This window comes from Theropithecus gelada, chromosome 1 (genome assembly GCF_003255815.1).
Source record: "Theropithecus gelada isolate Dixy chromosome 1, Tgel_1.0, whole genome shotgun sequence".
Classification (NCBI taxonomy): Eukaryota; Metazoa; Chordata; class Mammalia; order Primates; family Cercopithecidae; genus Theropithecus; species Theropithecus gelada.
This window is the reverse complement of record NC_037668.1, coordinates 103,761,265-103,773,309: the sequence shown is the minus strand read 5'-3', so window position 1 is coordinate 103,773,309 and position 12,045 is coordinate 103,761,265. Positions and strand designations below refer to the sequence as shown.

The 12,045-nt window shown below is 39.7% G+C and overlaps 1 protein-coding gene across 1 annotated transcript in view; it reads right to left on the bottom strand.

Annotated features, from left to right (window-relative positions):
• The window catches only part of MSH4 (mutS homolog 4), a 121,152-nt gene that overhangs the window by 82,580 nt on the left and 26,527 nt on the right, over positions 1-12,045 (bottom strand). The window contains exon 7 of the mRNA XM_025402654.1: positions 4,996-5,168. Within this exon, the coding sequence (XP_025258439.1) occupies positions 4,996-5,168 (173 nt within the window). The remainder of the gene's footprint in view (positions 1-4,995; positions 5,169-12,045) is intronic.

Genomic DNA, 12,045 nt, shown 5'->3' with positions numbered 1-12,045 from the left:
CCAATGGGTCTTGACTCATCCAATTTGCCAGTCTGTGTCTTTTAATTGGGGCATTTAACCCATTTACATGTAAGGTTAATATTGTTATGTGTGAATTTGATCCTATCATCATGATGCTAGCTGGTTATTTGCACATTAGTTGCAGTTTCTTCATAGTGCTGTTGGTCTTTATATTATGGTGTGTTTTTACAGTGGCTGGTACTGGTTTTTCCTTTCCATATTTAATGCTTCCTCAGGAGTTCTTGTAAGGCAGGCCTGGTGGTGACAAAATCCCTCAGCATTTGCTTGTCTGTAGAGGATTTTATTTCTCCTTTACTTATGAAGTTAAGTTAGGCTGGATGAAATTGTGGGTTGAAAATTCTTTTCTTTAAGAATACTGAATATTGGCCCCCACTCTCTTCTTGCTTGTAGGGTTTCTGCAGAGAGATCTGCTGTTAGCCTCATGGGCTTCCGTTTGTAAATAACCTGACCTTTCTCGCTGGCTGTCCTTAACATTTTTTTCTTTCATTTCAACCTTGGTGAATCTGATGACAATGAGACAGAAAACTAACAAGGTTATTCAGGACTTGAACTCAGCTCTGGACCAAGCGGACCTAATAGACATCTACAGAACTCTCCACCCCAAATAAACAGGATATACATTCTTCTCAGCACCACATAGCACTTATTCTAAAATCTAACCACATAATTGGAAGCAAAACACTCTTCAGCAAATGGAACAGAATAGAAATCAAACAGTCTCTCAGACCACAGTGTAATCACATTAGAACTCAGGATTAAGAAACTCACTCAAAACTGCACAACTACCTGGAAACTGAACAACCTGCTCCTGAATGACTACTGGGTAAATAACGAAATTAAGGCAGAAATAAAGAAGTACTTTGAAACCAATGAAAACAAAGAGACAATGTACCAGAATCTCTGGCACACGGCTAAACCAGGGTTAAGAGGGAAATTTATAGCACTAAATGCCCACATCAGAGAGGGGGAAAGATCTAAAATCGACACCCTGACATCACTATTAAAAGAACAAGAGAAGCAAGAGCAAACAAATTCAAAAGCTAGCAGAAGGCAAGAAATAACGAAGATCAGAGTAGAACTGAAGGATACAGAGACGTGAAAAACCCTTCAAAAACTCCATGAACCTGGGAGCTGGTTTTTTGAAAAGATTAACAAAGTAGACCACTATTCAGACTAACAAAAAAGAAAAGGGAGAAGAATCAAATAGACACAATAAAAAATGATAAAGGGGATATCACCACTGATCCCACAGAAATACAAACTAACATCAGAGAATACTAAAAACACCTCTACACAAATAAACTAGAAAAATATAGAAGAAATGTGTAAATTCCTGGACATATACACCCTCCCAAGACTAAACCAGGAAGAAATTGAATCTGTGAATAGATCAATAACAAGTTCTGAAATTGAGGGAGTAATTAATAGTCCACCAACCAAAAAAAGCCCAGGACCAGATGGATGTACAGCCAAATTCTACAAGAGGTACAAAGAGGAGCTGGTAGCATTCCTTTTGAAACTATTCCAAACAATAGAATAAGAGGGACTCCTCCCTAACTCATTTTATGAGGCCAGTATTATCCTCATTCCAAAACCTGGCAGAGACACAACAAAAAAAGAAAATTTCAGGCCAATATCCCTGATGAACATTGATGTGAAAATCCTCAGTAAAATACTGGCAAACTGAATCCAGCAGCATATCAAAAAGCTTATCCATCACAATCAAGTTGGCTTTATCCCTGGGATGGAAGGCTAGTTCAACATATGCAAATCAATAAACGTAATCTGTCACATAAACAGAACCAATGACAAAAACCACATGATTATCTCAATAGATGCAGAAAAGGCCTTCGATAAAATTCAACACCCCTTCATGTTAAAAAACTGTCAATAAACTAGGTATTGATGGGACTTATCTCAAAATAATAAGAGCTATTTATGACAAACCCACAGCCCATATCACACCGAATGGGCAAAAGCTTGGAAGCATTCCCTTTGAAAACCGGCACAAGACAAGGATGTCCTTTCTCACCACTCCTATTCAACATAGTATTGGGAGTTCTAGCCAGGGAAATCAGGCAAAAGAAAGAAATAAAGGGTATTCAAATAGGGAGAGAGGAAGTCAAATTGTCTCTGTCTGCAGATGACATGATTATATATTTAGAAAACCCCATAGTCTCAGCGAAAAAACTCCTTAAGCTGATAAGCAACTTCAGCAAAGTCTCAGGACACAAAATGAATGTGCAAAAATCACAAGTATTCCTATACACCAATAATAGACAAGCAGAGAGCCAAATCATGAGTGAACTCCCATTCACAACTGCTATGAAGAAAATAAAATACCTAGAAACACAACTTACAAGGGAACTGAAGGACCTCTTCAATGAAAACTACAAAAAGAACTCAAGGAAATAAGAGAAGACACAAACAAATGGAAAGACATTCCATGCTCATGGATAGGAAGAATCAATATTGTGAAAATGGCCACACTGCCCAAAGTAATTTATAGATTCAACATTATTCCCATCAAGCTACCAGTGACTTTCTTCACAGAACTAGAAAAAACTACTTTAAATTTCATATGGAACCAAAAAAGAGATCATATAGCCAAAACAATCCAAAGCAAAGAAAACAAAGTTGAAGGTATTATGCTACCTGACTTCAAACTACTACAAGTCTACAGTAACCAAAACAGCATGGTACTGGTACCAAAACAGATATAGAGATCAATGGAACAGAACAGAGGCCTCAGAAATAACACCACATATCTAGAACCATCTGATGTTCGACAAACTTGACAAAAACAAGCAATGGGGAAAAGATTCCCTGTTTAATAAATGGTGCTGGGAAAACTGGCTAGACATATGCAGAAAGCTGAAACTGGATCCCTTCCTTACACCTTATACAAAAATTAATTCAAGATGGATTAAAGACTTAAATGAAAGACCTAAAACCATAAAAACCCTAGAAGAAAACCTAGGCAATATCATTCAGGACATAGGCATAGGCAAAAACTTCATGATTAAAACACCAAAAGCAATGGCAAGAGAAGCCAAAATTGAGAATTAGGATCTAATTAAACTAAAGTGCTTCTGCTCAGCAAAAGAAACTATCATCAGAGTGAACAGGCAACCTACAGAATGGGAGAAAATTTTTGCAATCTACCCATCTGACAAAGCTCTAAAACCCAGAATCCACAAGGAACTTAAACAAATTTACAAGAAAAAAACAACCCCATCAAAACGTGGCCAAAGGATATGAACAGACACTTCTCAAAAGAGGATATTTGTGTGGCCAACAAACATGAAAAAAAGCTCATCATCACTGATCATTAGAGAAATGCAAATCAAAACCACAATGAGATACCAGCTCACGCCAATTAGAATGTCCATCATTAAAAAGTAAGAAAACAACAGTTTCTGGAGAGGATGTGGAGAAATAGGAACACTTTTACACTGTTGGTGGGAGTGTAAATTAGTTTAACCATTGTGGAAGACAGTGTGGTGATTCCTCAAGGATCTAGAACCAGAAATATCATTTGATCCAGCAATCCCATCACTGGGTATATACCTCAAAATTTATAAATCATTCTACTATAAAGACACACGCACACATATGTTTACTGCAGCACTATTTACAATAGCAAAGGCTGGGAACCAACCCAAATGCCCATCAATGATAGATTGGATGAAGAAAATGTGGCACATATACACCATGGAACACTATGCAGCCATAAAAAAGAATGAGTTCATGACCTTTGCAGGGACATGGATGAAGCTGGAAACCATCATCCTCAGCAAACTAATGCAAGAATAGAAAACTAAACACTGCATGTTTTCACTCATAAGTGGGAGTTGAACGATGAGAACACATGGACACAGGGAGGGGAACATCACACACTGGGGCCTGTCAGTGAGTGGAGGGAAAGGGGAGGGAGAGCATTAGGACAAATCCCTAATGCATGCAAGGGTTAAAACCTAGATGATGGGTTGATAGGTGCAGCAAACTACCATGGCACATGTATAACTATGTAACAAACCTGCATGTTCAGAACATTTCAGCACATGTATTCCAGAACTTAAAGTGAAGAAAAAAAAATTAGCAATATGCCTGTTGGTGACTGTGTTAGGTTGAGTTCTCCAGAAACAGACCCTGAGGCAAGGGCAGTTTTCTTATCCCATGTTATAGCTTGAATTGTGACCCCCAAATGACATTGTGAAGTCCTAACTCCGGGTATCTGTAAGTGTGACCTTATTTGGAAATTGCGTCTTTGCAAATGTAATCAAGTTAATGTGAGGTTATTAAGGTAGGTCTTAATATAACATGACTAGTGTCTTTATAAGAAGACAATGTGAAGACACACAGGGAGAAAACCACATGACAATAGAAGCAGAGATTGCAATGACAAGCCTGTGAGCCAAGGCCCATCGTGGACTGACAGCGACCATCAAAAGCTAGAAAGGGGCAAAGGATTCTCCCCTATAGGTTTCAGAAGGAGCATGGCTTTTCTGACACCTTATTTTCAGCTTCTAGCTTCCAGAACTATAAGAAAAAAACTTTCTGTTGTTTTAAACCATGGAGTATGTACTAGTTTTTAGAGCAGCCTAGGAAACAACTACATCCCATCTGTTGATAATTACCTAGTCTGGACAAATCTTCCCGTCTTTGAGGATTACCATGGAGAAAAAGAGTATAAGGCATCTATGAACAACAACAACAACAACAACAACAACAAACCAAAAAAAAAAAAACAGAAAAAAATGGAAAAGAAAAGCATACAGGAAATCAAAATATATTACATAATGTACCTCTGAAATTATTTACTACAGGATTCAGTGGAAAATCTCAGGAAAATAGCTTTCATAAAAGAATACAAGAATTTACACCACTACTTGTCTTTCAGAAACATGGAAAAATAAGTCAATTGCATTTTTTAATAATTTGTATTTATAACATTAAATAATATTGATTTACCTGATTGAAGTCCAAAAAATAGTTCCTCATCTTGAAGTAGTTCTTGAACACAATCTAATCTCATGTTAATGGTTTCAACATCAACTAGAGGTTCTAATATATTAGAACGAAGTCGTCTACTCCCTCCAGGAGTCTTAGTATAATTTAGAACACCAAAGAGAGTGTGATTATTCCTTTCAAAACACAAGAAATGTCATTAAGAATACAAAGAAGAAAGCAAGAAAATTTCATTTCACTTTGTAATTAAACAATCCTATAATCTACAGCAATGATTCTTAAACTTTGCTGTGCATACAATTACATGAGTTTCTAATTCAGTAGGTCTAAGAAAAAGCATGAGGATCTACATTTTGGGCCAGGCATGGTGGCTCACACCCATAATCTCAACACTCTGGCAGGCCAAGACAGGAGGAATGCTTGAACCCAGGAGTTTAAGACCAGCATGGACAACATAGTGAGAACCTGTGTCTACAAAAAACTAAAAATTAACTGGACATGGTGGCACAGGCCTTTAGTCCCAGTTACTCAGGAGGCTGAGATGAGAGGATTGTTTGAGCCCAGGAGGTCGATGCTGCAATGAACCATACTTGCACTACTGTACTCCAGTGTGGTAACAGATCTTGTCTCAAAAAAATGTTTTTAGATATATTTTGAACAAGCTCCCAAATATGCTATTGGTCAATGAACTACACTTTAACAAGGATGAATAGAATCTCCTTGTACTTTATACTTCTTTTATAGATCAGTTACAATATTCAGACTAATATAAAGTTTTCTAGTCTATTTATTCCATCCATAATAGCAAGATATCAATAATATATCCTTAACGGTGGAGGGATTTTATATTGTTAAAATAAGTATTTACTATAATCATGTAGTTCTAATGACAAGTACAAGAGAATTTCATAATTTCTAAGTGATTTATAAAGAAATGAGCTATTCTAGAGAATGCTGGCCAGGCATGGTGGCTCAAGCTTGTAATCCCAGCACTTTGGGAGGCAGAGGCAGGTGGATCACTTGAGGTTAGGAGTTCAAGACCAGCCTGGTCAACATGGTGAAATCCCATCTCTACTAAAAAAAATATATATATATACAAAAATTAGCCACGTATAGTGGCAGGCACCTGTAATCCCAGTTTCTCAGGAGGCTGAGCCATGAGAATCACTTGAACCTAGGAGGCAGAGGTTACAGTGAGCCGAGATTGTGCCACTGCATTCCAGCCTGGCCTGCAAAGTGAGACTCTGTCTAAAACAAATAAAAACAAAGAAACAAAAAAAAATGCATTTAGTTGAACTATTTATTCGACAACTTCATATAATACATATAAAAAACCTGATTCATTTTAATACTCAACAAATATTTTTTGAGCCCTTATGGTATTCAAAACTCTATGCTAAACACTGGGCATACAAGATGGACATGATACCTATCTTCATGGACCTTACAGCCGAATGGCGATTGCCTGTAACTTTTTTCTTTTTTTTGAGACAGAGTTTTGCCCTGTTGTCCAGGCTGGAGTACAGTAGCACTATCCAGGCTCACTGCTACCTCTGCCTCCAGGGTTCAAATGATTCTCTTGCCTCAGCCTCCTGACTAGCTGGGAATCAGGTGTGCCACTATGATGGCTAAATTTTGTATTTTTGGTAAAGACAGGGTTTCACCATGGCGACCAGGCTGACCTCGAACTCCTGACCTCAAGTGATCCACCCACGTTGGCCTCCCCAGGGAGCAGGGATTATAGGCATGAGCCACGGCACCCAGCCATTGCCAATAACTTTTGTCAGTTTACTGACCATGATTGAAGACAAGACAAAGAGGAAGGGGAAATAAACAATAAAAACAATAAACACATAATCATATCAAGAAAATAATTTCAGGTACAGAAACTGTTAAAAAAACAAAAACGGGGGGGCGGAGCAAGATGGCCGAATAGGAACAGCTCCAGTCTCCAACTCCCAGCGCCAGCGACACAGAAGACCAGTGATTTCTACATTTTCAACTGAGGTACTGGGTTTATCTCACTGGGGAGTGCCGGACGATCGGTGCTGGTCAGCTGCTGCAGCCCGACCAGCGAGAGCTGAAGCAGGGCGAGGCATCGCCTCACCTGGGAAGCACAAGGGGGAAGGGAATCCCTTTTCCTAGCCAGGGGAACTGAGACACACAACACCTGGAAAATCGGGTAACTCCCACCCCAATATTGCGCTTTAAGCAAACAGGCACACCAGGAGATCATATCCCACACCTGGCTGGGAGGGTCCCACGCCCACGGAGCCTCCCTCATTGCTAGCACAGCAGTCTGTGATCTACCGGCAAGGCAGCAGCGAGGCTGGGGGAGGGGCGCCCGCCATTGCTGAGGCTTAAGTAGGTAAACAAAGCTGCTGGGAAGCTCCAACTGGGTGGAGCTCACAGCAGCTCAAGGAAACCTGCCTGTCTCTGTAGACTCCACCTCTGGGGACAGGGCACAGCTACACAACAACAAAAACAACAACAAAAAAGCAGCAGAAACCTCTGCAGACGCAAACGACTCTGTCTGACAGCTTTGAAGAGAGCAGTGGATCTCCCAACACGGAGGTTGAGATCTGAGAAGGGACAGACTGCCTGCTCAAGTGGGTCCCTGACCCCTGAGTAGCCTAACTGGGAGACATCCCCCACTAGGGGCAGTCTGACACCCCACACCTCACAGGGTGGAGTACACCCCTGAGAGGAAGCTTCCAAAGCAAGAATCAGACAGGTACACTCGCTGTTCAGAAATATTCTATCTTCTGCAGCCTCTGCTGCTGATACCCAGGCAAACAGGGTCTGGAGTGGACCTCAAGCAATCTCCAACAGACCTACAGCTGAGGGTCCTGACTGTTAGAAGGAAAACTATCAAACAGGAAGGACACCTACACCAAAACCCCATCAGTACATCACCATCATCAAAGACCAGAGGCAGATAAAACCACAAAGATGGGGAAAAAGCAGGGCAGAAAAGCTGGAAATTCAAAAAATAAGAGCACATCTCCCCTGGCAAAGGAGTGCAGCTCATCGCCAGCAACGGATCAAAGCTGGACGGAGAATGACTTTGACGAGATGAGAGAAGAAGGCTTCAGTCCATCAAATTTCTCAGAGCTAAAGGAGGAACTACGTACCCAGCGCAAAGAAACTAAAAATCTTGAAAAAAAAGTGGAAGAATTGACGGCTAGAGTAATTAATGCAGAGAAGGTCATAAACGAAATGAAAGAGATGAAAACCATGACACGAGAAATACGTGACAAATGCACAAGCTTCAGTAACCGACTCGATCAACTGGAAGAAAGAGTATCAGCGATTGAGGATCAAATGAATGAAATGAAGCGAGAAGAGAAACCAAAAGAAAAAAGAAGAAAAAGAAATGAACAAAGCCTGCAAGAAGTATGGGATTATGTAAAAAGACCAAATCTACGTCTGATTGGGGTGCCTGAAAGTGAGGGGGAAAATGGAAGCAAGTTGGAAAACACTCTTCAGGATATCATCCAGGAGAACTTCCCCAACCTAGTAGGGCAGGCCAACATTCAAATCCAGGAAATACAGAGAACGCCACAAAGATACTCCTCGAGAAGAGCAACTCCAAGACACATAATTGCCAGATTCACCAAAGTTGAAATGAAGGAAAAAATCTTAAGGGCAGCCAGAGAGAAAGGTCGGGTTACCCACAAAGGGAAGCCCATCAGACTCACAGCAGATCTCTCGGCAGAAACTCTACAAGCCAGAAGAGAGTGGGGGCCAATATTCAACATTCTTAAAGAAAGGAATTTCAAACCCAGAATTTCATATCCAGCCAAACTAAGTTTCATAAGTGAAGGAGAAATAAAATCCTTTACAGATAAGCAAATGCTTAGAGATTTTGTCACCACTAGGCCTGCCTTACAAGAGACCCTGAAGGAAGCACTAAACATGGAAAGGAACAACCGGTACCAGCCATTGCAAAAACATGCCAAAATGTAAAGACCATCGAGGCTAGGAAGAAACTGCATCAACTAACGAGCAAAATAACCAGTTAATATCATAATGGCAGGATCAAGTTCACACATAACAATCTTAACCTTAAATGTAAATGGACTAAATGCTCCAATGAAAAGACACAGACTGGCAAACTGGATAAAGAGTCAAGACCCATCAGTTTGCTGTATTCAGGAGACCCATCTCACACGCAGAGACATACATAGGCTCAAAATAAAGGGATGGAGGAAGATTTACCAAGCAAATGGAGAACAAAAAAAAGCAGGGGTTGCAATCCTAGTCTCTGATAAAACAGACTTTAAACCATCAAAGATCAAAAGAGACAAAGAAGGCCATTACATAATGGTAAAGGGATCAATTCAACAGGAAGAGCTAACTCTCCTAAATATATATGCACCCAATACAGGAGCACCCAGATTCATAAAGCAAGTCCTTAGAGACTTACAAAGAGACTTAGACTCCCATACAATAATAATGGGAGACTTCAACACTCCACTGTCAACATTAGACAGATCAACAAGACAGAAAGTTAACAAGGATATCCAGGAATTGAACTCATCTCTGCAGCAAGCAGACCTAATAGACATCTATAGAACTCTCCACCCCAAATCAACAGAATATACATTCTTCTCAGCACCACATCGTACTTACTCCAAAATTGACCATATAATTGGAAGTAAAGCACTCCTCAGCAAATGTACAAGAACAGAAATTATAACAAACTGTCTCTCAGACCACAGTGCAATCAAACTAGAACTCAGGACTAAGAAACTCAATCAAAACCGCTCAACTACATGGAAACTGAACAACCTGCTCCTGAATGACTACTGGGTACATAACGAAATGAAGGCAGAAATAAAGATGTTCTTTGAAACCAATGAGAACAAAGATACAACATACCAGAATCTCTGGGACACATTTAAAGCAGTGTGTAGAGGGAAATTTATAGCACTAAATGCCCACAAGAGAAAGCAGGAAAGATCTAAAATTGACACTCTAACATCGCAATTAAAAGAACTAGAGAAGCAAGAGCAAACACATTCCAAAGCTAGCAGAAGGCAAGAAATAACTAAGATCAGAGCAGAACTGAAGGAGATAGAGACACAAAAAACCCTCCAAAAAATCAATGAATCCAGGAGTTGGTTTTTTGAAAAGATCAACAAAATTGACAGACCACTAGCAAGACTAATAAAGAAGAAAAGAGAGAAGAATCAAATCGACGCAATTAAAAATGATAAAGGGGATATCACCACCCACCCCACAGAAATACAAACTACCATCAGAGAATACTATAAACACCTCTACGCAAATAAACTGGAAAACCTAGAAGAAATGGATAATTTCCTGGACACTTACACTCTTCCAAGACTAAACCAGGAAGAAGTTGAATCCCTGAATAGACCAATAGTAGGCTCTGAAATTGAGGCAATAATTAATAGCCTACCAACCAAAAAAAGTCCAGGACCAGATGGATTCACAGCTGAATTCTACCAGAGGTATAAGGAGGAGTTGGTACCATTCCTTCTGAAACTATTCCAATCAATAGAAAAAGAGGGAATCCTCCCTAACTCATTTTATGAGGCCAACATCATCCTGATACCAAAGCCTGGCAGAGACACAACAAAAAAAGAGAATTTTAGACCAATATCCCTGATGAACATCGATGCAAAAATCCTCAATAAAATACTGGCAAACCGGATTCAACAACACATCAAAAAGCTTATCCACCATGATCAAGTGGGCTTCATCCTTGGGATGCAAGGCTGGTTCAACATTCGCAAATCAATAAACGTAATCCAGCATATAAACAGAACCAAAGACAAGAACCACATGATTATCTCAATAGATGCAGAAAAGGCTTTTGACAAAATTCAACAGCCCTTCATGCTAAAAACGCTCAATAAATTCGGTATTGATGGAACGTACCTCAAAATAATAAGAGCTATTTATGACAAACCCACAGCCAATATCATACTGAATGGGCAAAAACTGGAAAAATTCCCTTTGAAAACTGGCACAAGACAGGGATGCCCTCTCTCACCACTCCTATTCAACATAGTGTTGGAAGTTCTGGCTAGGGCAATTAGGCAAGAGAAAGAAATCAGGGGTATTCAGTTAGGAAAAGAAGAAGTCAAATTGTCCCTCTTTGCAGATGACATGATTGTATATTTAGAAAACCCCATTGTCTCAGCCCAAAATCTCCTTAAGCTGATAAGCAACTTCAGCAAAGTCTCAGGATACAAAATTAATGTGCAAAAATCACAAGCATTCTTATACACCAATAACAGACAAACACAGAGCCAAATCATGAATGAACTTCCATTCACAATTGCTTCAAAGGGAATCAAATACCTAGGAATCCAACTTACAAGGGATGTAAAGGACCTCTTCAAGGAGAACTACAAACCACTGCTTAGTGAAATAAAAGAGGACACAAACAAATGGAAGAACATACCATGCTCATGGATAGGAAGAATCAATATTGTGAAAATGGCCATACTGCCCAAGGTCATTTATAGATTCAATGCCATCCCCATCAAGCTACCAATGAGTTTCTTCACAGAATTGGAAAAAAACTGCTTTAAAGTTCATATGGAACCAAAAAAGAGCCCGCATCTCCAAGACAATCCTAAGTCAAAAGAACAAAGCTGGAGGCATCACGCTACCTGACTTCAAACTATACTACAAGGCTACAGTAACCAAAACAGCATGGTACTGGTACCAAAACAGAGATATAGACCAATGGAACAGAACAGAGTCCTCAGAAATAATACCACACATCTACAGCCATCTGATCTTTGACAAACCTGAGAAAAACAAGAAATGGGGAAAGGATTCCCTATTTAATAAATGGTGCTGGGAAAATTGGCTAGCCATAAGTAGAAAGCTGAAACTGGATCCTTTCCTTACTCCTTATACGAAAATTAATTCAAGATGGATTAGAGACTTAAATGTTAGACCTAATACCATAAAAATCCTAGAGGAAAACCTAGGTAGTACCATTCAGGACATAGGCATGGGCAAAGACTTCATGTCTAAAACACCAAAAGCAACGGCAGCAAAAGCTAA